Consider the following 25,699-nt stretch of genomic DNA (forward strand, 5'->3'; position numbering starts at 1 on the left):
ATGCAAGTAACTGACTATTAGCCAATCAAGCAAAAGAGACTGACTCCACAATATTAGCAAAAGAAGCATATTTAAAATACTTTTAAAGATACGTTTGGCAGAGAGCAACGCGGCGCGAGAAGATTACCCGAGGAAAACCAAGAGTATCACTCAAGGCCTGTTTTCTCAGGTGAGAAATCCCATTAAAGGCACATCTGTGTCTCTCCTTCTAACCTCTTTTCTCTCTCTTTCTTCTTCTAACTCCCAAACTGTCTAATTCATGTCGAGAGCCAAGATTTCACAGTTGGAAAATAACAAGAAGGAATGCAGCCAGAAAAGAAGAAAGGGGGAGAGAGTGATAGGGAGACAAAGGGGAGAGTGTGTGGGGAAGGAGAGAACTAATAGAAAGTACTCATTTCGGGGGTAATTACATAGAAAGTGCTCTATTCACTGAACTGGGGGTATCAAAATAACAACCGGGTTGAACTTTTTCAGTAAGTTCAAGAAGCAATGTTGTGCTGTAACCCTTTGAGACCTATCACAGATGAGCTGTCATCAATATGCCCACTCTCAGATTTAAAACCTGACTTGGGTGGGTTGGCTTGTGTTTAAGGGCCTATAGATTTAAAGGAAACTTATTGAAGCAAATGGCTTTGACTTCAGTCCTTTCAGAAACACTGACCGTCAGCCTGCAGGTTGGGAAAGTTGGAGTGAAGTCAGAATGCATAATCTACATACCGTATATACTCGAGTATAAGCCGAGATTTTCAGCCCATTTTTTTGGCTGAAAAGTGCCCCCCTCGGCTTATAGTCAGCGTCAGCGTCAGCCTTCTTACTTACCTCGCCGAGCGTCGCGTCACTGCTGCTCCGGTGGGCGGCGCTCCGAGAGCAGCGCGCCGCTTACTCGTCCCTGCTCCGGCACTGTGAATCACAGTGAGTGAGGGGAGATTTGGGGGGATTTATTACGGTAACCAATTATGTATTGCCTGCACTGTATTAGCAGTATATACTCTATATGGAGTATATACTGCTAATACAGTGCAGGCAATACATTTACAATTATACTAGCATGAATGTATTAAATGATCTGTATGTAGCCCTGTACTATGGATCATTTAACCCATTCATGTTAGCAGAGGATCATTGTAAATGTATTGTTGCAGGCACTCTATATGTACATGTACTATATACTACATATAGAATGCACTGAACAATAGATTTACAATTATCCTCTGCTAATATGAATGGGTTAAATGATCCGTACCCCCTTTTCCACTTACAGAGCTAGGTTATTGTTTTTCTTTTAAATAAATATTCATGCCATTTTATTGGTATCTAACTACCATTAGCTGCCTCATTTCCCACCCTCGGCTTATATTCGGGTCAATACTTTTTCCCAGTTTTTTGTGGTAAAATTAGGTACCTCAGCTTATATTCGGGACGGCTTATACTCGAGTATATACGGTAGTTGTTCCATACCAGTGACTAGAAAATGACTAAAGTTATTGGAATAAATGCAATAAGTTAACTAGTATGTTCAGAAGTGGACGTCAGCATGCAGATTTAATACGTGCTCTTAACAGGTTTTCTATACAATGGTGTTTTTAATCAAATCAGTTGCTGGAAGATGAATAGATTATGAATATATATTGACATTGGTATTCTAGGCCTGCTGAGTTAGCAGTTTTTTTTCACAAGAGGTCTGTCCAATATGTCTTCTGGGATTAGCAGATTCTAATAGACATTATTGTGCGATCTTGGCAGTCTCAGAGGACTGGCAGATGGACATCTAATGCTTAGAGGTACCTTTAAGCTAATACTGAGCGAATTTTGTTTGGTTCTTTATGAAATTCGCTCAGTTGTAGGTGGCCCTGGTGGCAGCCTACTGCCTGACATTCTTTCATCAGAAAAGCAAAAGAGCAGGCTGGAATATTCTTGGCCCAAACAGTAACCCGCCACTGTCAGAATTCAATAGCCATAGTGGGAGATTCTCCCACCCATGCTGTTTAGAGTGGTCGAAGGAAGCTGTTAGACTTTTTCATTCAGTCTGCAGGCTAAACAAAAAAATCGAACAGTGTATGGGCAGATTTACTTTACACCAGGGGTAGTCACGGTCTGCACTACAGCTGTGATGAAACTACACATGCCTTCAGGCCTTTGGGAGTCATGTCTGTCTTTTTAGAGTCTTGCAATGCCTTGCGGGACTTCTAGTTCCACATAAGCTGGATTACAAAGGTTGCCTATCCCTACTCTACACCATACGTTTTAGATTCATTGGAAACAAATTGTATTACTTTTCTTCTCCACTAAGACGTATTAACTTTTACAAATATATTCTTTTTATACAAGTAATGATTCGAATCAGGCTGGTTTAAATACAGGATAAAAATAGAAAATCTTGAAATGCACGAGGCCTTCCAAAAGCAGGAAAAGTCAGTAGATGAATCTGTGAGAACGATTTTGACACTTGTTACTTTTCCACACCCACATACTCTTGGATGTACAGTACAGGTGCAGTCTCGTTTAGACGGGTTGTGACCACAGTTATCTCCCATGGCCCAGATGACAGCCCTAGGGAGAGCAAAGGAGCCAAATTAAACAAACTGAGGAAACAGGCACAGCAATATAATCCAGCCTTACAACACACAGATCCACTACGAATGTAGGACTCCCTTTTTTCAATCCCACACACTACAGAATAATAAGGAAAAGTATAGAAAAGTACATGAATTGGTAGATATATGACAGGGTCTAGCACATAGGTTCTTCACCAGTGACATGTGCCCCTCAAATAGTGCTTCTCACTGGTTCATGGAGTAGTGCTTGTTAAAGTAATTCATATTAACTAGCTTTAGATTAGAATGTATCTAAAGAATTCTAGTTGTTTACAAAGATTAAAGTTTCTCTAAAGTAGCTCCTGGCGATAGATGTGCACATGTCAAGGGATATGGTAGTGCACACTGGGAGGGGACCTCCTAGAAAGGGGTACGTATTTATAGTAAGCTAGGAAACTCTGGACTAATAACATATACCCTGTTTTTTTATTGCCAGGACAGGAGAGTATTATGCTGAAATGTGAAATGCTCATCCTACTATAAAATATGTTCACCATCACTCATATGCACATGGGATTTTCCATGTTTATGTCACTACATTGAGTGGCCAGATTATTATGACCACCTGACGTTTGTAGACAAATTAGCTATAATTAGCTATAATTTCACGCTGAAGTTGCTAGAGGGCCAGACCATTATAAATAGGGAAGCAGGTTGTTTACCACGACAGTAGAAGTGATTTTTTTCTGAAGATATGGGTAAACAACGCGATTTAACAGCCTTTGAACGTGGGATGATTGTTGGTGCTCGGAGCCATGGAGCGAGTATCAGCAAAACAGCAGAATTAGTTAAATGTTCAAGAGCAGCTGTTGTTAAAGTGTTTAAAGACTGGACTGTCAGCCGAAAATCTGGGTCTGAACGTGCAAATTGTGGCCGTCAGCGACTAGTCAATGCTAGGGCAGAACGGAGAGTGGCAAGACTGGTACAAGACAACAGAAGGGCAACAGTGCAGTGTCAGATTCCTCGCATCACCTTTCAACATCTCGAGGCGGCCCAACAAAGTCATCTCGTGGAGTCATCTTGTGGCCCAACGAAGTACTGATGGGGTGGTCATAATAATCTGGCCACTCAGTGTATAATGCTATACCAGCCTTCCTCAACCAGGGTGCCTCCTGGCTTCCTCATGGGTGCCTTGAAATTTTCACACAGCGTCATGCCCCTGATGTGAAGAAGGCTCCTAATGTGAAGGGGGGCTCCCAATGTGAAAGAGAGGGATGCTGATGTGAAAGTGGGGGACTCTGATGTCAAAGAGGGGAATTTTGATATGAAAGGAAGGGGCTCCTGATGTGAAGGGGGACTCTGTTCTGAAAGGGGAGCTCTGATGTAAAAGTGTACTTGTTTTTAAACATAAAAATGCTATAGGATTTATTGTTTTTAAACACAAAGAAAAAAAAGTAAGCTGTTGTTCTCAGTTTCATTTAACAGAAGTCCCAGTTAGAGTACACGTCGTTAGTTGGGAAACAGCACCTTAATGGACTATAGCATTAGCAATCTAGAAATTAGTATTATGTTACATAGTGCCTGCTTCCACCTAGCCAATTATCTGATCTTTATTGGACAAAATATTCTTTATGTCTGTTATGTAAATGTAAAGTGTAACCTATAAGTATATTAGAAATGTTTAGCTGAAAATTAAGACATTGTGGAGCTATTCAAAAAGAACTAGACAAAAAAAATGTTTTAGAAAAATGTTGTCCAAGGGAACTAAACATTCCATGTATTATCCTCCTGTAAAAAAAGAAAACAAGAGTTGGATTGGTCACTATAGGCAACAGCTATTGTTATTTCTACTTTTTTCCTCCTGTATTGAATAAATCTTTATATTTCCTTAAAGCTCAGCGTTAACTCCAATCTGCTCTTTAACTGAAATGCCTAATCATAGCTATTACTTTCAGGTTTGTTCTTTTTTCTATTCAAGCACAGAGAAGTTTCCAATCAAGCCCAGAGAAGTTTCTTGAAAATTGAAGTCATTTCTCATTCATGTCAATAATAAGGCTCCATTCACACCTAAAACTGTCAGTGTTTCAGGTGTTTTAAAATGAAAACACTTGTGTTGCCGGTGTCCAGGCATTTCCATTAAAGTCTATGGGGCCAAAAGCACAGAAATCTGCAAAAAAATTGTTTTTTTTTTTTTCCAGTGACAGGTGTAGCGCTCACCCCCGTAGCAATCGCTGGATAAATAGGTCTTCCTAAAGCTGTCCATACACATTACAAACACCGCAGGACTTTCGATGTGCGATGGTTGTAAGGTCATTAAAATTTCGTACAGCCTTCCCATCTTGGACAGGCAGATCGTACTTGCGATCATCGCAAGCCCTCCCCGCTGGGGGGAGGGCTTGCCGATGATTGCAATGCTGAGCGGGCAATGTGCGCTTGCGCACACCGGCCTGTGCGGCTGTGTTTAACACAGTGGCACTTATGGGCCAGTGCTTAGATGAGCAGGGTTAGAGGAGGCAGCACCAAGCCTTGAAATATACAAACTGTGACAACTTTTTCCTAAGCTCCCATTCACACCTGAGACAGGATGATTAAAGTGAACACAGCTTCACCCTATTCACTAAGCTAAGCGAACATACCCGTTCCAAAGTGTATATCCACTTTTGCAGCTAAATTGGGATAACACCTATTTTATAGATGTTCCCAATCACATAGCATGACTTAAAGTAGTATTAAAGGCAGGGCATTTTTTTAACTTAATGTATTCTCTGCATTAGGATAAAACATGCCCGGCACCTTTCTGTGTTCCCCTCCCCCCCAACACTTACCTGTTAGCACCGCATGTCACCACCGCCATCCCTGAAGCATTCCTCCATCCTGAACTTCCTGGTTCTGGGGAAGGAGATTGAGGGCAGAGGAGCTATAGGCTCCTTCTGCCATCAATCAACATGTTGGACTGAGAGGAGGGGCATGGCCTGCCGCAGGGCTGTGTGTGTCTATGGACGAACACAGCTGCTGCGAGCATGAGCTTGCACGAGCTTGCACGGGTGCCTCTACAGCGGCTGCTTAGCTGCTGGCGGCACCCATGCAGGGGGTAGGGGACAGCGCTGTGGAGACCCACTAGAAAACAGGGAATTAAAAGGATTAAAAACAAAAGAACAGGGGATCTGCATCCCACACGGATGATCCTGTGTACACAAATAAAAGAAAGTAAGGCTTTAATGTCACCGTTGTGAAAATTTGCAGCCTAATTTTTTTTTTTTACTTCTTTCTGCTAGCTCCAGGACTAAAAAATCCTGCTTAGTTTTCACAATTCGGTGGTTGAGGCGTTTCGTAAACCAGATGAACAGAACAGTAATCTTTACAACTGTTGCATCTCTGATTTCTAGTGCATATAGCAAAAGATTTATTATCCTAGTTTATGTTTCATTTGTAAATGCCTTTACAAGGAGAATTGTCTCCAAATTGTGTCTAAATTGTCTCTAAATTATTGCAAGCTTGCTGGGACCCTCCTGGATGGCAGCTGAATAGCCCGAAAGGGCTCAGCTGTCTTGAGGATGTAAAGGTAAATTATCTTTGTGATGCTTTAAGTTTAAGAAGTGCTCAGGAGCACTTCTAAGATGTGTAATAGTTTAGAGGTTTTTAAATGTTGCAAATGTTGGACTTATGTGAAATGTCAGAAAATATGTTCAATTAATGTGTTTGCAAGAACACTTAAAGAAGAACTTTTATTAACCACTGCAGTGGGGCTACCCCCGCACTGCAAAGGTTAACTGCTCATTTTGGTTTAGGATTAAAAGAAAACAAGTTATACTCACCTGATGCTCCGAGCTGGCTTGTTCTTACACAGGTCCATCTAGCCTTTTCCCCCCTCCTCTGCAGCAGTCTAAGGTGCCATAAATCATCATGTTCTATAGACTGTGTATAGACATTAGGATGCTGAGGAACATTCCAATGGCCAGGAGACAGAAGACAGACTTTAGAGACTGAAGAAGCAAGGAGCCGACTCAGCAGGTCAGGTGAGTATAACCTTTTTTTAAGCACCTAGACAAATATGAAGAGTTAAACCTTGTAGCACGGGGGTAGCCCCACTGCATAGGTTAATAAAAGTTTTGCCCAGAGTTCTTCCTTAAAAAAAGACACAACAGAAAAAAAACTTTGCGATTAATGGCATAAGATTTTGGTCTTTGCTCCTATAAATTTTGTGGCAAACCCATTCATAAATTCCATCCATTGCATGTTAATTAACTTTTTTTTAAACTGTCCCTCAGTCCCTTCCTTATCAGCTCACAGGCATTTATTCTAACCACTAGAAGCTCCCTGCAGAGTCCTATGTATAATCCTGTTCCAAAGAAACAGCTTGAACGGTAAACTTTTTTAATGTTATTTTTAGATATGATGTGTGAATGGAAACAAATAACAAACACATAGACGGGGTTTCCCAAATTTGTCTCAAAAGTGGAAATACCTTTGCCAAGTAAACAGTCACAATTCCTTTTATTAACTCAAAATATATGTGTCCAGACAGAGAAGAAATGAACAATTTCCCATGTGGTTTTGGCATCAGGGGGGGATCACTTGTGTCTTTCAACCACACAGAGTTTACAATGGAAAAGTAAAGATGGAAATTTATGAATTTATAGATGGAGGGGTTCTGTTCAGATAAAGAGACTTTATGACTGCAGTTTCTGTATATTTATTCTGATGCCTTTACAGAACATGCATCACACAGGCAGCCTTTGCCAGTTCTCTGTGTCTGGATGAGTCAGATATATAATGAATCAATATGGCTGCAGCCAAAGGGAAATTTGTATTACGTTTGTCCATTGTAACATAAATCCAGGCTATGACAGGCTTTGTGAAAGCATATTACTTTAATTAGAGAACTGCTGCATGTTCACGTGCTGTTTACCTATTTTCCTCCAATGCACAGAACAATATCCTAAAGCAATGAAAAACTGAAATGGTTCTCCATTGTGCTTAGTGTTGTAAGGTACAGTATATGGGTAACCGCGGATCACTGCTCTTTGCATTGACTCTAAGGAAATTAGTTCTGTTAAAGCTTGTACACAACAGCATAGAAAACAGGTGCAATAAACAATAATATAAATAAAAAAAGTGTACTTTATTAATTATTTCAGGTCACTTTAAAGCATATACAGTATAATCCCCAATAATTCATTTATCTTATGCAATCCCTTGTGGTCTGGTAAATATATTGTTTAATCTGTTTGATCAGTGGTAAAAAAAAAAAACAACCTGTTAATCCTGTTAAAAATCCAGCACTGTCCAGTGTTCTGGGCACTCTGAAGTTTTATCTCAAGTCTTATCAGCTTCGCCTCTTTCATACTTTAAACTACGGAATCCCCAGCCCCCATGTTATGGTGATGAGAAGAGGGGGACAAATTCAGTAATCCTAACACACGTCTTGCACTAGGGTGACAAAACTGATTCTCTATAGATACAGTCAAGTCAGCTAGAGCATGAAGTCTGTTACTGGCAGGATCACCAGGTGAAAAATAAAGGAAAAAAGAGCCCAAAAAAAATTATGCAGCTACTGCATCTAAGGGCTGGTAAGCTGCAATTTATTACATTTTTGTCCTTGGGTCTAAACACACTTTAACTAAAAGAAAGCTGCTGACAGGTATAACGTTTATGTAATTAGAAGTGCTTCGTTATACCTGCAGCAGCTCCACTCAAATGCAGGGTCATACTGATCGGGCAAAGCTTCGGGACTTCCTGGTGACATCAAAGATTGCCTACCTAGTCTAGCCTCCCACACAATTCTTATGGCCGGTGGGGAAACCCATCATAATTTATCACATAGGAGCACTTATTTTTTAAAGTGCAATGAATAACGGCCCTCTACTATTTTAGCCTTGCCCAAACCACCCCCCACACCCGAATCATTACTTTCCTTGCAATTGTCCTCTGCTATTTGTTGAATCCTTCAAGGCCTGGAAATATCACAGTTTTCTCATTGACTTGCAGGGACTTGCATCAGTACCAACAAAGCCAGGAGCCCCAAAAATATTGAAGTTTTCATCAACACAAAGCAATGCCGGTGCACACATGGAGACTTACATTCTAAATATTGAAAGGAGACTTGGATGAGTATTGAATAGGCTTACAGTCACTTAAAATCTGTATGCGTGAGTTCTTAAAGATTAAATGTCCCCTTATCTTTAAAATGTCAACAAAGGCACCTTTGAAAGGTTTAGTAAATGACAATCTACAAACACATATAGATCATTGTAGGATTTTTATTCTTTGCAAACCCTATTTTTCTTTTCCTCCCCAGTCTCATGGTAGTCATTTTTTTTACTAAAGGCAGATTAGTTCATCTCCATTTACTTTCTGGAACTCTGGCACATGTGACTAGAGCATGTGACCAGGTACATCATCTCAGGGGAGGAAAATACCTTTCCCGGAGATTTTGTGAGATTATGTAGTTTACAGATGAGATTTCCCAGCAATGCAATGTGATGTAACCTTCCTAGGATGCATCTCATAGGCATGGGCTACACCACTAATGCCTAAGAGGTCCAGCAAGTGAAAAAACTGTAATTATAAGTAAAGTAAAATGTTTATTCAAGTAATGAATGTAAGGTGATTTCATATTAGCATGCAGTGCTGTATGCTGATGTGATTTTTAGTGAAAGGGGGTAAAGGTCCTCCGGCACATGTGACTAGGGCATGTAACCAGGCACATCATCTCAGGGGAGGAAAATACCTTTCACGGAGATTTCGTGAGATTATGTAGTTTACAGATGAGATTTCCCAGCAATGCAATGTGATGTAACCTTCCTAGCATCTCATAGGCATGGGCTACATCACTAATGCCTAAGAGGTCCAGGAAGTGGAAAAACTGTAATTATAAGTAAATAAAAATGTTTATTCAAGTAATGAATGTAAGGTGATTTCATATTAGCATGCCGTGCTGTATGCTGATGTGATTTTTAGTGAAAGGGGGTAAAGGTCCATTTTAAAGCACTTCAGCAATGCAACATCCACAAGGTCCCTTGACACTGGTGACATCTTCATTCGGGTTCAGAATTTTAGGCAATCTTGATTCATCCTAAATACAATGAATTAGCAGTAGTTAAGTGCATTGGGTTATTCTTACCACTGGTTTATAACATTTCTTCATTCTATGAATGCATATTAAGTGTTTGTGCTAAAAAGGGCTGTTAACAAGCATGATCAGACGTAAGGACCCCCAGGCTGCAGCATATTCTGGGAATGGCACACCTTTTATTGAGACATACAGGTTTGTCAAGTAGGAGACCTGAGAGAGATGGCAATCTGTGAACGGGAATGTAACCACCATGAAGGAGTGCAGTCGGATGAAGGCCTCCAGGAGACAGCTCGGCACAGGCATATCTTTGTCCCAGCTCAGTCTGTCACTTTTACAGATTTCTTGGCAGTGCTCTGTGTTCTGCCAATGTATCCACTCCTCTTAAACATATAGGGCTCATCTTTCACTGCACCCTTTGCAATTGCCTATAACTGACTGTATCCACGTTGACATTGCAGTACAGAACAGAGATCCAATCTGTTTATTATGCGTCTACCAAAACAAATTGCATCATTATTTAGACATCTGTTTTGTGAAATCATATAGCACGGCTGGTGGCCTGCATGGGAAATGTTGAGGCAGGGTACATGAGAACATGATTAATATGCATTTTATATGATCCCCTTGAACTATAACATGATAGTTTAGTTTTTATCACATTCAAAGTAAACATTTCACAGAAATGATTATATAATAAAAATATGTATAGACAGTGATTAGTGTCAGTGAAATCTTCATGTGAAAGCAATCAGTAAATCTAGAGGCTACAGGGACCTATAGAAAGGCTCAGGAGGCAAGGAGCCAACTTTAGTTTTTACGGATGAGCATGAATGATACTGGACATACAGCATATAAAGCTAAACTTCAGGGAGATAAAAAAGACGCGCATTAACACAGTTACGTACTCATTAATTATTTTTTTTATTATTCAATTACCTGAATCTGATTTAATATCAGCCTCTTGCAGTTTCTTGTACAACAGAACTCAGACTGGGAGAGGTAACAATAAGAACCGAACAGGTGTGCTTTATACAAATGTACTGACAAGACAAATACTACTTAGAGGAGAGAGCAGAGTGAGCAGAGAGATGACCCGATCAGCCTGTTGCTGCTTTTTCAAGGTCAAGTCAGCAGGCTGGAGGAGGAGAGAAGAAACTACTGTAATTTATCTGAAGTCCATAACTGTAACAGAGAAAGTGGTGTGATCCTTTGACAGGTATGACATGTATTTCATCTGGATTTCATGTGAAGGGGACCCTTTGGGGGAGCTATTGATAAGAGCCTCAGAATAACTGATTTTCTGCATGTCATAAACTTTCATGAGGGTTTACTGCTGTTTACACAGATGTCAACAGGTCCTCAAATGTGGACTAACACAAAACTAACACAGAACAGGTCAAACAGTTCACTAAGCTCCTATCTATATTAAGCCATCTGCCTAAATGCAAAGCTCATAGACCAAGTTCCAAAGAGGACTTGGCATGCATTGGAAACATACGGCAATGGCTCCCCTTGGCACTAGTGAGTACTAAGTGTAAAATAGCTTACGCACAACAAATTATAATGTTTGCCTGTGTATTCTGTGAATGTACCAAGAAAGAGAACTGTATACTCAGCCATTTGAGGACTTCTTAAATGACCCAGAATGTTAGTACTATGTGTGGACCCCATGGGATAGTACAGAGGGCACTATGCTTGCCCTAATACTCCCCCTCTTATTTTACAGGTCGCTATTGGTGAAACGTATGGGAAATTTCCCCTAGAAACAGCGCTCTATTGGTCAATTTTGGGCAGGCGTTTTGCCGCGCATTTCACATATTATTCCTCCCCAGCTGCAGCAGCTTACCAAACCGTTTACAGAATCCGGACCACAGCTCCCACCCTCCTACCTCTTTCTGTTTGTTTCTCGTCATGGTGTTTTTTAGTGGGGGTTAGTCATCCAGTTTAGTCATCGATGGACATTGTGATATGATTATCTGTTGTATTGTTTATACGGTTGGGTCTGTGCCTTTAAGGACAGGCCTTTTTAGTTATTTAGGGGGATATTCACAAAAGGGTGAAGAGTTTGGAGAAGTGAACAATCTAGGACAAAATAGCTGAACTGGAAAGTGAGCTGAATTGGAGACATTTTCCAAATCAGCTATTTAGGCCTAGATTGTTCACGTCTCCTGTCTTCTCCAAACTCTTCATCCTTTTGTGAATAACCTCCTTAATGTTCATTATTGAAATGTTGAGCTACCCCTTGATAAACACTGTGGCCAATTTTGCCCATTATATGAGTGTCTGTCTCTTTATATATTGTTTATTATTGCTCCTCTGTGCTACCTCATGCATTGTGTTTCCAACATTAAAGGAGAACTATGAGATGAGTGATTTTCACTCACCTCATAGTTCTAGCCGACCTGTGACAATGAGACTGTCATAGGTCGGCTCAGTAGATCGGGAGGTGAGCGAACACATACCGTGTTCGCTCGCCTCTCGATGCTGACACGGCTCTCTGCCGTGACAGGGGGAGGGGCTGGATTCCCCTCTCCCCGATCTCCCTGACTGGCGGAACGGACGGGTAGGGGCCGGGTACAGCTGGCTCTGCCTCTAGATAGGCAGAGACAGCTGTCACTCACGCAGCTGGGCGGATCCCGTCATCTACGTCGGGATACGCTCCGGCTGCAGCGTCTCAGTACACCGTGAGCTGTAGCTCGCGGTATACTGAGCTTAGGGTAACGAGAGGACGCTAGTTTGTGTCCTCCCGTTACCCTAAGGAGAACTATGGGGAAAACACTGACCCCATAGTTCTCCTTTAAGATAATAGTTCATGAGCTCTGATACGCACCTGGAATAATGTTGGTTTTGCATGCTGTGTCTTGATGCCTCTAGTGCTGGTCAATCCGTTGTGCAGTATAAACACCATTTTCCACCAGCATACATTGTAGACGTGCCGTCACACAACAAATTCCTTCAAAATCAACTTTATCAGAAATGCAAGTAGAACACAAAGTGTTCCTGCTTACATGTTTCAGCCTAAACAGTGCGTGAATTGGAGAGTATACAGTACTTTGCTTGGGTGATGGGCTATCAGAAGGCACTGTTACTTTGCCCTGAATGGTAGGTCACTTTAAGATTTAGTCACAAATATTTAACATGCTCATTTGTTTCATGCACTAAGGTTTGCCAAGCCAAATTCTGTTCAAACAGCTAATCAAGCCAAAAGGGAAAAAAAAATAGAAATTTTCCTTGTATTTGATTAGCTGTTTGAAGCCAACACTGGTTTGCTGCAAAGCTGTAACCATAAAACAGGACAGAAAACAAGGTGGATAGAATCAAAGCAGAATGGGGTAAACGGGACACACAAAAAGACATAAAAAAGGATGAAGGAAGGATTGATACCTCTCATTCTGTAAGTTGCCATTAAAGTGATACTAAACTCAGGAGTTAAATCTTAAAAATACATTCATGTACCCCAACTATTAACAAAAATGTATCTTATTTGTGTATCACTCAGCTGTAGATCCTCAAATCATCTCTGAATTGGTGCTGACACTGTCCTTCCTTCTGGAGGGTGGCTACTTTTGTTCCAGGATGGTCCCTGTGTGCGTTGGAAAGTAGCCAATGCACAAAGCTCGCTCCCATGATGGACTATAACTTCAATACAAATTAGTCAACTAAACATGAGATTGTAGTACATCATGGGAGTGAGAATCTACAGCCGAGTGATACACAAATAAGATACATTTCTGTTAAGCAAGGTGATATCAGTCTTTCATCAAGTTTGAAGTAGTGCTGAAGTTTACTGAAAGCCTGCTGACAGTTTGGTTAAAATGACAGCAAGCACTCCCATTAAGATATGTATTTATCATTCGCAAACTGGTGCCGATGGTGCGTTTAAGTGGCACGGTCACCTTGCCTATAGAGGGCAAAGTCACAATGTCCAAGCAAAGGGTCCCCCTACCCACTGATATTCACTTTTCCAGCCTCCCCCAGCCAGCCTTTCCCTGTCACAGCACTTATTGGAAATATCGGTAAATTTAAGACCCATACCGATTATATCAAAATTTGTGACTATAATAATCGGTCGATCTGATAATCGGTCGACCCCCTTCTGGGTATCGGGGAGCATGTGACCTGCTTTCATGTGGCAGTGCTCAGGTCTAGCAGCCAATTGCTAAGCTCCAGCAGTGTCACATGAAAGAGAGAGTGATGTCACTGCTTTGTCTAGTGTCCAACACCAGTGATTTTAGTGCCAGTTGTGATGGAAGGAGCGTGCTGGCAAGGTGAACATCACTGGGTCGGGCGATACCCCTCTGCAAAAACAGAGGGAATTTATGAAAATTGGAGCAGACAGAATCTGGTGCAGTTACCCATGGCAACCAATCAACTTCTCTGTTTCACTCTCAAGGCTTAAAGAAGAACTCCGGGCAAATACATTTTTAACCCTTGCAGTGGTGCTCATTTTGTCTAGGGAGCTAAAATAACAGTGATGAAATGTCTCATGGCGTCCTCACGTCCTACAGCCTGTATAAGACGTGATGACTCACTGGACCTTAGACCGCTGGAGTGGAGAGGGAGCAGGGCTAAACTGACCAGTCTAGGAGTCAGTTGGGATCGTGGCTAGGATGAGTATAACTTTTTTAGCTTTTAGCTAGGTAAAACAAGCACTCAGCTCTTGCAGTGGGATGGGGTTAAGATTATATTTGCCCGAAGTTCTTCTTTAACTGTACAAACTGAAGAGAGATGCCGATTGGTTGCATAGGCAACTGCTCCAGATTCTATCTGTACCAGTGTTTATGAATCTCCCCCATTGTTTTTTTTCCCCTGATTAAGCCCCTGTGTACAAGGAAGCACTACTTGAAGCTTGGTAAACTCTTGATAGCCTGTTTGAAGTAACAGCTAGCACTCCCATGAAGGTGTGTGTCACCATTCCTAATGTGGAGCTAAAGGGTGTTTCAAAGGCTTCAAGCAAGCTGCCTGAGAGCTTTTCCAAATACTTTCCAAAAACTTGCCATACACAACGTTCTTCAGACTCATTTACAAGCGAAACCCCATCTGAGTCAGTGACAAGACCTATTCCCTTCAGCACTTGCGGATTGGACAAACACTTGCTGGCTTTTCAGAAGAGCTTCAATAAACATTCAACAAACGAAATGACGAATGCATCATTACTTGGGACAAAACAACTTCTGACAACCCCATCATAGAATGATGTGGACCAAATGAGTTTGCAATTTACCAACACATCCTATTTTTCTTTGTAATGACAGCCTAGATCCTTGTTTACAAACAATCAGACACAATGACTGATCAGCCTTGTACAGAACAAATCCTAGTACAAGTGTCAGAAAACACACAGTGCTAGGGCTGGAAGGATTTTCGTAGAGGTCACATAGAAGGAACGATTTTCTAAGCTGAAATAAAACCTATGCTTTAGCATTTCCACTCCTGAATTCCTCCATGGGTGCAGTGTTTAAACTGCTTTATATGAACCATGTGGATTGCAGGCAATGAATGCTGTCTCCTAAGCAACCCAGGGGGAAAAAAAAGCTATTTTGTTCCTTGGGATATGAAGCCATCTTCTGGCTGAGCCCATGGTCCCTGTGTGCATCCTCTGAGCTTTTCTCCTTGTCACACATTTTGCAGGGCTGCACCCCTCATTGGCATTCCTGGCTGCCTGTCCTGATCTCATTGCTGATGTTTTTCTGGTTTAGCCTGCCTGCCATCCCTGTGGGGGAGTCTGTCCCTTACTCCTGGCTGTCTCCAGAGCTTGTCAGTCCAGTCCCCCCCCTGAGTCTCATAGCAGTCTCTCTCCCTGGCCCTCCCTCCTCGGAGCCCCTCCCCTGGCTGTCTCTTTCTTTGGGAGTGTCTATGCGCCTTTGTCTGGGTGTCTCTCAGATCTATCAGACAGCTGTACAGAAAGGATCAGGAGGCAAGAGACAGTCTGCAGAGACAACCCCAGATCGCAGTGAGTGTCCTCTAAGCATATGTTGTGTCTGTATTTCCTCTCTATTGTCCGATGGGCCCCATAGGGCCCCACTGACATGCATGCAGGAGAATGTGACGGTATGCACGGGAAGGGTGACATTGGGGGCTTGTGTCGGTGTGCTGGCTTATAGCTGGCATTTGGTACGACAGATGGCCGTTGTGTATGATGTGTGTCACTGGGCATGTTTGTTTCTTGTTGTGACATTTCATGGAGCAGATGGTGTATGCTTACCCTGCATGTCCTTTTACGATCACCCCCCCTGCTCTCCTTGTACATAGAGGTCCCATAGACATGTATGCCATTTGGATTGCATGCAGGCAGCAGCTCCTTGTCCTTTGAGTTAATGTCACAGTGCGTTGTACTGAGCCTGCTGGAGCCTTATCTATACAAGTGTCAGTCCTGTACTTGCTAGATACACAGAGCATTGTAATGAGCAGCTCACCATAAACGGATGTACAGTGCTCTGCATGACTGCACAGTCTGCTGACACTGTACTGGATCATAGATTTCACCTCCAACTCCTTGTGGAACATGGGGACAGAGGGGATCACACAGTGCACTGGCACTGTACTGGATCATAGATTTCACCTCCATCTCCTTGTGGAGTATGGGGATAGAGGGGATCACACAGTCTACTGACACTGTACTGGCTCATAGATTTCACCTCCATCTCCTTGTGGAGCATGGGGACAGAGGGGATCACACAGTCTACTGACACTGTACTGGATCATAGATTTCACCTCCATCTCCTTGTGGAGCATGGGGACAGAGGGGATCACACAGCGAATGACACTGTACTGGATCATAGATTTCACCTCTAACTCCTTGTGGAGCATGGGGACAGAGGGGATCACACAGCACACTGACACTGTACTGGATCATAGATTTCACCTCCAACTCCTTGTGGAACATGGGGACCACACAGCACACTGACACTGTACTGGCTCACAGATTTCACCTCCAACTCCCTGTGGAACATGGGGACCACACAGCACACTGACACTGTACTGACTCACAGATTTCACCTCCAACTCCCTGTGGAACATGGGGACCACACAGCACACTGACACTGTACTGACTCACAGATTTCACCTCCAACTCCTTGTGGAACATGGGGACAGAGGGGACCACACAGCACACTGACACTGTACTGACTCACAGATTTCACCTCCAACTCCTTGTGGAACATGGGGACAGAGGGGATCACACAGTGCACCACACAGACTACTGACACTGTACTGGCTCATAGATTTCACCTCTAACTCCTTGTGGAACAGAGGGGCACACCAGTGCACTACATAGTCTACTGACATGGTAGTGGCTCAAGGATTGCCCCACTAACACTTTGTGGAACGTGGGGATAAAGGGGCTCACACCATGCACTACATAGCCTACTGAAACTGTACTAGCTCAATGATTGCACCCCAACACTCTGTGTAATGGGCAGGCAAAGGGGCTCACACACTGCACCACACAGACTGTTGACACTGTACTGGTTTATAGATTTTCCCACCAACACCTTGTGTAACATACAAGTAAAGGGGCTCATGTGCTGTACTACAGACTGCTGACATGATAGAGGTTCATGGATTTCCCCACCAACACCTTGTGTAACATGCAGGCAAAGGGGCTTGCGCATTGTACTACGTAGACTACGGACGTTGTACTTGCTTATGGATTTCCCTTCCAACACCTTTATGAAACTTAGAGGCAGAGATGCTCACACACTGTGCTACAGTCTACTGATGTTGTACTGGCTCATGGATCGCCCCATCAACACTCTGTGGAACATGGAGGCAGAGGGGCTCACACACTGCACTACACAGTCTAATGACATGGTACTAGCTTGTGTATCTCCCCACCAACATTTTGTAGAATTATTATTATTATACAGGATTTATATAGCACCAACAGTTTGCGCAGCACTTTACAATATAATGTGGGGGCAGAGGGGCTAACACACTGCACAGTTTACTGCTATTTGACTAGCTCACAGATTGCCCCACTAACAACTCCGGGAACATGGGGTCAGAGGGGTTCTCTCACTACACAGACTACTGACACTGTACTGGCTCAAAGATTTCCCCACCAACACCTTGGGAAACGAGCTTGCAAGGGGCTTACGCACTGTACTACAAAGACTACTGATACTTTACTAGCGTACGGATTTCCTTTCCAACACCTTGTGGAGCGTAGAGGCAGAGGTGCACACGCTGCACAGCAAAACAATGTATAGTCTAAAATAAACAATAAGACAAGTCCTCCCACAAAAACAGGAACGCCCCCTCCACAGGCTACACAATCCCTCCCACATTGCTGGAGCCACACTCACAAACAAGCTGTAACCCCTCCTAACAGTACACTGTCCCCACGTGTAGTAACAACACATCAGGCTGAGCACTCACCTGAACCATTCTGCTTCAATGTCACAGCCATTTACTTGGCTTGTGTGACTAGGAAGACGTTCTGCTATAAATACATTAGAAAATCACTCTGAAGACTAGGATCCACTTAATTAGCTTTCAGTTACTTTATTAACTATGTAGTGGTAATCACTCAAAGTGTAATTAAACCTTTTCTTTTTTTCCCTGGCAAACCTTAACCTTGAAAATCAAGGTCATAAACCTGCAAGGAAAGAAATATGTAGGCAACCATCGCTTCCCTTTCTGAAAATGCTAGTAGCCTGGGCAATTAGCATGTTCTATGAGTGGTCAACAATGGCCATCCTATTCTCTCTGCACATTTAAAAGTCTCTCCAGGCTTAATGGAATAAGATGGGAAATTACTATTGAATAGAGCATATTAATTGTATGGCCCTGCCTTTAAACTACCTCATTTTCTAAGATGTGGATTTAGGAAGGTCATAGGCCGGCAAATGTGTCACCAAGGGTTATAAATAGGGTGTCTTTGGCCTATCACTGCTGGTGACGGCAGAGCACCAGGGTGTTCACTGACGTATGGGTGCAGGGCATTCAGTGGAAGGCTTATTGCCTTTTCCCCTTCACACAAGAAAGTGCAGTCACTGCTTGGTCACATGGTGATTTTTACAATCTTGTCCATGACTGTTTTGCATGTAATTATTCATAACATTTTTTATATATTGTCACAGTCCCTCTTTCTGTCCTGTTCTATAAATATCTACCATATCATTGCTTGAACATTGCTAGCTTGTGACGGATGTGAGCTTTCCGCACACTGTGATTTCAGATTGCAGTGATTCTATATCACTTCAAGATCACTTTGTTTCCTGTTTAGGTTATTGTACAACTGCTGCTAGTGTGTGTGTGTATATAATATATAACACACACACACACACACACACACACACACTATATTGCCAAAAGTATTGGGATGCCTGCGTTTACACGCACATTAACTGTAATAGCATCCTAGTCTTACTCCGTAGGGTTCAATATTGAGTTGGCCCACCCGTTGCAACTATAACAGCTTCAACTCTTCTGGGAAGGCTGTACACAAGGTTTAGGAGGGCGTCTATGGGAATGTTTGACCATTCCTCCAGAAGCGCATTTGTGAGGTCAGGTACTGATGCATGAAATTGTACAAAATGTCTTGGTATGCTGATGCCTTAAGAGTTCTCACTGGAAGCCCAACCCCTAAAAAACAACCCCACACCATAATCCCCCCTCCACCAAACTTTACACTTGGCACAATGCAGTCAGGCAAGTACCGTTCTCCTGGCAAAAGCCAAACTCAGACACGTCCATCGGATTGCCAGACAGAGAAGCGTGATTCGTCACTCCAGAGAACACGTCTCCAATCTCTAGAGTCCAGTGGCGGTGTGCTTTACACCACTCCACTCGACGCTTTGCATTGCACTTGGTGATGTAAGGCTTGGGTGGAGCTGCTCGGCCACGGAAATCCATTCCATGAAGCTCTCTACGCACTGCTGTTGTGCCAATCTGAAGGCCACACGAAGTTTGGTGGTCTCTAGCTATTGACTCTGCATACTTCAGCATGCGCTGACCCCGCTCTGTCATTTTACATGGCCTACCACGTTTTGGCTCAGTTGCTGTTCCCAGTTGCTTCCACTTTGTTATAATTCCACTAACAGTTGACCGCGGATTATTTGGTAGCAAGGAAATTTCCCAGATGGACTTATTGCACAGGTGGCAACCTATCATAACACTAGCCTGTGGCCATGGAGGTGATTGGAACATATATATATAATCAGCACTACTGTTTATGTCAATATTGCTTACACCTCAGTGCAAGAGCAATGTTTTGAATGTCTCCGCTCTTTTCCAAGCTCATAGGTCCTGTCAGCTTGAAAAAGAGTGGTGAGGAGCAAACATTGTTTTTACGTTTGTGCTGCATCTCCTTTGAACTTTTTATATGTGGGACAGTTTACCTGGGCACTGTCATAAGCAGGCACACTCAGAATAGTGAAGCACATGGGCTGCACAAATCTCAGGAGCCAGGTCCCATGTGATTCCTAAAAATTACAGCTGGCGCCAAACTTTTGATCTTTCCAGTTGTTGTCAATGGAGCTGGCACCTAAAAAAAAATCCTGCTGTCTCCTGGATTGGACAGACTGGCCCCTGAATTCCTTATCAATGTATCCATTCCTGAGATAGACAGACAGACAGACAGACAGACAGACGCAAGACCGCATGCATACACCTATTTTTGAAATGCTTACTCTCTTTTTGGTTATACATAAAAGGTCTGTAAAAATAAAAATGCCTTTATTGTTTCCCATATTGTAATGAATGTTTCAGACAAATTAATGTAGTCAGTGATGTCAGCACACTACCCCAGAAGCGCTTGGGAATAGTTTATTGATTTCTTTCTTGGCTAATCCATAAAAGGAGCTGCTCATATGACCTCGTGCTATTAGCCCCATAAAAAGGACACTGGATTGCTGTTGTTTTCCAGATGATTTGTGTATACAGCACAGAATGCAATGGATGTCCAGTAATCGGATAAGGGCTCATTCAGATTTAATGTTAAAGGGTTATTAAACCCTCTGGTTTTTTTGCATATATCTACTGCTAGCAATCTACTGCTACCTGTGTCTCCCCCGCGCGCTCCCGTCCGAAAATGTGAACATTCTTGGGCGCCCGGAAAGCATCTTGGGGGCGGGGGCATGCGCAGTTCACATTTTCAGCCGGGACGCGAGAAGAGACACAAGGTAAGTCTGTGGACGCGTGCACCCGCATGCAGACACCATGGGACAGGAAGTGCTGGCAAGGACAGAGGAGTCAGCGCTGGATCAGAGACCCGCCACAGCGCTGGAGAGGCAGATGAAAAGGACAGGAAAGATCAAGATCTGATTAAGAAACATAATTTAAGGTAAGTGCTAACATTAACATTGGGGGAGGGAAAAAGATTTTTGACTTTAATGTCACTTTAAGTCTTGCACTGTCTATTCTTTACATATTGTTGTGCAACCTACTATAAGTGTCCTGTAATAGTGCACATGGTTAATAACAATCTATCTACGTATTTATGTATTTTAACACAAGCGCTGGAAAGCTAATCAAATGCGGATGACATGCGCAGTACGTTATTAATAATACATCAAAGGCAATTTTTGTTTTTTTCCTTCTTCCTTTGACTTGGGTTTACTTACTTTGTAAAAACGCTTTCATGCAAATGAAGAAATAGACTATATTAGTAGAAGATGCATTTCACCATGAACCTTCATCCTGACCACGTCACTGCACGTGTCTGAAACTATATTCGGTTTTAGGCTTCGTTGAATATAGGGATTGTTGTAGCAAGCTTTCTGTTCTGTATGTTTAAATGGTCAGCCACGTTAAAAATTGTATGCGTCTGTGAAACGGTGACAAAATTCAGTACCCCGAAAAGTCCTGCCTAAGACCTATATCTCAGTTTCTGGTGAATGCTAGCGAGGTAATCTGGCCATACACTTGTAGTAAACAGCGTGGATTGTGTTAACATCAACCCTCTCAGCCCTCCTTGCATTCCAGAGCCAAACTCAGTACAGAGAACAACTTATCTTTCAAAATAGAGCATGTATTGTGCAAGCTGCAATTTAAAGAAAAATTATGTTATGCTATGTGAATGTTAACGTGTAAAACACATATAAAGCAAATGTTATCCCAATTTGGCTGCAAAACTGGAAATACACTTTAAATCACTCAGTGGTTTCCTTATTCTGCAGTTTTCTACATTTGAGTACCCATATCTGTATGGCTGCTGTGGAAAGTGCAGGGAGTTCACTCTCTGTGCTGATTTATTTAATACAATTAATATTGCATCAAGCTGATCAGCGAACACCCCTTTTGTAGTGCAAGGAGTGCAACAGTAAAGTGTGTGTACAGACTGAGGGGTGATCTTGGTGCTGGAATTTTTAGAATGCAATCAATCAGCTGTTTACTCTAAACCAGTGGTTCTCAACCTGTGTAACCTCAGGACCCACATTTGTCCTTGGTCATTAAGTTGTGACCGAAGTTGCACTGCAATGGAACGCACGGCATTGTGGTACTGTGCGTTCCGATGCGGGTGATAGAACTGTGGGTGGGAGATGGATTTGGGGTGTCATTTAAATGAAGGGCAATTCACTGCACCTCCCACACGAGTACGTTAATCGCATGGGACTGTGCGATTAATGACTATACTAGTATGAATGGGCCCTCAAAAACACTGACAGACACACACAACCACTGACACAATCTGACACACTCACAAACATTCTCACACACACATATATACACTCCAAAAAAAATGTCTTTTTTTTTTCTTCTAATCCACCCAGTCTCCTACCTTATGAGAACTGGAGTGGATCCTCAGCCTTTGCTGTGACAGAGCTCCATTCATAAGTGCATCCACTTGTACAGCTTTCCTGCACACACTGTAGAGATGCCAGGAGACCGAATGTGACATCACTCCAGTCCAAGCACTTCTACAGGACACGCAAGGGAGTTGTAAGCAATCCACATATGAATGGAGCATCCTCGCGGCCATAGCCCACCCACCTCAAGCTGACACTCAGCATCAGGCAGCATATTTTGAATGGCTGCTTGGCATGAGAACAGACAGTGCTCCGCTAGGGGGAGACTGAGGAGCCTCTCACCTAGAAAAGTGGAAGGCATGTGGAGACCCACTGAAGTTGGGGTCGCGACCCACATTTGGGTCACGACCCATCAGTTGAGAACCAAGGTTCTAAACCATGGGTTGGCAACCATGACACTCCGGCTGTTGTGGAACTACAAGATCCATAAGGCATTGCAAGACTCTGACAGCCCCAAGCATGACTTCCAGAGGCAGAAGCATGACGGCATTTGTTGTTTCATCACTGCTGGAGAGCCAAGGTTGCCTATCACTGATTTACGCCCACCCGAATACACAGATTAAAAATCTGGTGTATTGCTTTTTGCAGAGTTAAGCTGGCCATACATTGGTTGTATTTTGACCTCCTGATTAGGCCAAAATTTGAGTAGTGTGTGGCCCAGTCGGCCCTCCTCTGCCAAACCAAGAATTTTTGCCTGAATAGTGCCAGCATCCAGTCAGATGCAGGCAATGTCTTATTTTTCAGCAGCTGCTGAATATAATAGACCAGCTAAACAGTGTGGATGGATGAATCTGTTAGATTTTTTTTATATGCTATGTTGTTAGAGTTCAGCTGGCCATACACTGGTAAATTCTGTTTTCATTCAGACAGTGGGCTGAATGAGAAAAACAAATCTACCAGTGTATGGCCAGCTAAGCCATTTAACAGGATTCCATATATGTAGCTTTGCATCATGCATAGCATATATGTAGCTTAGCATCATGCATGGCTTATATATAGCTAAAACTCATAGCACACCATAGCATATACACTCACCGGCCACTTTATTAGGTGCACCTTGCTAGTACCGGGTTGGACTCCCTTTTGCCTTCAGAACTGCCTTAATTCTTTGTGGCATTGATTCAACAAGGTGTTGGAAACATTCCTCAGAGATTTTGGTGCATATTGACATGATAGCATCACAAAGTTGGTGCAGATTTGTCGGCTGCACATCCATGATGCGAATCTCCAGTTCCACCCCATCCCAAAGGTGCTCTTTTGGATTGGGATCTGGTGACTGTGGAGGCCATTGGAGTACAGTGAACTAATTGTCATGTTCAAGAAACCGTTTTGAGATGATGTGAGCTTTGTGACATGGCATGTTATCCTGCCGGAAGTAGCCATGAGAAAATGGGTACACTGTAGTCATAAAGGATGGACATGGTCAGCAACAATACTCAGGTAGGCTGAGGCGTTTAAACGATGCCCAATTGGTACTAAGGGGCCCAAAGTGCCCATTCTCCTCTGACATCAACAAGGCATTTTTGTCCACACAACTGCCGCTCACTGTATATTTTCTCTTTTTTTGGACCATTCTCTGTAAACCTTAGAGATGGTTGTGTGTGAAAATCCCAGTAGATCAGCAGTTTTTGAAATACTCAGACCAACAACCATACCACGTTCAAAGTCACTTAAATACCCTTTCTTCACCATTCTAATGCTCGGTTTGAACTTCAGCAAGTCGTCTCCACCACGTCTAGATGCTTAAATGCATTGAGTTGCTGCCATGTGATTGGCTGATTAGCAATTTTTGTTACCAAGCAATTGAACAGGTGTACCTAATAAAGTGGCCGGTGAGTGTATATAGCTTACCAGCATAGCATAGCACAACATATCCTATATGTAGCTTAATTCAGCCAGTATAGAAGATTGCTTCTTGTTGCAGAAACTCTCTTTCCATATTCATAAAATAATGACTAAAAGGATGAAGGCTGTGTACCCGATGTACTGGATAGCTACCAATTCTCTAGATTTGTTTCTGAAGATAATAGATCTGTAGATAATAATATGCTACAAAGTATCGTTTAGGCTTATGAGAACGGATTGTATAGAATGCACATAAATACAAATGTATGCTTTTAAAAACAATGTTTAGGGTATTTTTCATGCTTTCAGTATAAATAGCATGGGAAGGATGACGTGTAATTCCCCCCGCAGCATGCTTTGCCTTGTTACATGCCAACCGTAATGCTGGGCAGAATTCAGCAACATAGAGGGGAGGCTGGGTTAGATAAGTGACTGAGCTGCCTGAAGCAAATTGTGTATTTATTCGAGATTCATGTACAGTTTGTTCTAGATAGGACTGGTTCTGGATTGAAAGACTGCATACCTCAATCAGACTTGTTACACTTGTTATGCTTCATTCACAAAGCAAATTGCTGCAATTGAAGGACACTTTCCATGAAAATGGTCACCATCTTCTGTGATCTGTTGTAGGCAGTGCTTTTATTGATATGCTAAATTTCAAAATCTAGCCTAGAAAATGTAACACTCGTAAACACGGAGAACCTGATTTTATTATCCTGCGAGGAAGAGAAAAACTAGTTTGGTGGGTAGGGACTGTCGGCATCCATGTTTTGATAAAATCAGAGACTTTCCACTTAAAAAGAAAAAAAGCTCTTTGCTTTGAGAAGTGATATCTATTGGCAGGGTCAGGTTTTCCATTGGGATTCCAGTGGTCTGCTAGGTAGAAGGTACTTGAGGGATCAGTAGGGAGTATTTGGCACAAACAAGAAACAGGAGCTCTCTCTGTTTTAGAGGGTTCTGTATACTTTGACTTGAAATGGAAAATGCTTCATTATGAGAACTTCTTTTAAAGCCGGTGTGTCCCCACAGGATGACTTCTTCACATACGTGCAATTAAAGGAAACAAGTACTGAGAGAAATAATGTAGGCTTCCAATAAATGGACCTTCAGTCCAATAAATTACTTTGCCTACCTGAACTCCTCCCATGTTCATTGATAAGGCCTTTTTAATAATTTGTTTTGCTTTTATTTTCTCTTGCCGGCTACCTCCGCACTTTTAAGGGCTTGTTTTGTCTTGGGGATGAAAATAAAGAAATACTCGCTTGATTCTCTGGCTGCACGACTGGCCACTGCAGCCTCTTCTCTCCTTCTGCTCTGGCAGTCTAAAGATCTGTGGTATTATCACTCTAATACAGTGTATTAGATGTGAAGAAGCCGAGGGACCGTCCACAGCTGCAGTGGAGGAGGAGAGAGGTGAGCGGTCATTGCTGTATGCCCGAGGATCGGGTGAGTATATCTTCTTCTTCTTTTTTTCTTCCCTAGAGAAAAACAAG

General features: G+C 42.6%; 1 protein-coding gene across 1 annotated transcript in view; it reads left to right on the forward strand.

The window, feature by feature from the left end:
- The first annotated feature begins 15,458 nt into the window (after positions 1–15,458).
- NDRG2 (NDRG family member 2) overlaps positions 15,459–25,699 on the forward strand; it is a 55,954-nt gene continuing 45,713 nt past the window's right edge. Inside the window, exon 1 of the mRNA XM_018570028.1 lies at positions 15,459–15,562. Coding sequence (XP_018425530.1) covers positions 15,466–15,562 — 97 coding nt within the window. The 5' untranslated portion in view covers positions 15,459–15,465. The remainder of the gene's footprint in view (positions 15,563–25,699) is intronic.

The sequence above is a fragment of the Nanorana parkeri genome, unplaced genomic scaffold (genome assembly GCF_000935625.1).
Source record: "Nanorana parkeri isolate BGI_ZX_2015 unplaced genomic scaffold, ASM93562v1 scaffold1444, whole genome shotgun sequence".
In the NCBI taxonomy this organism is placed as follows: domain Eukaryota; kingdom Metazoa; phylum Chordata; class Amphibia; order Anura; family Dicroglossidae; genus Nanorana; species Nanorana parkeri.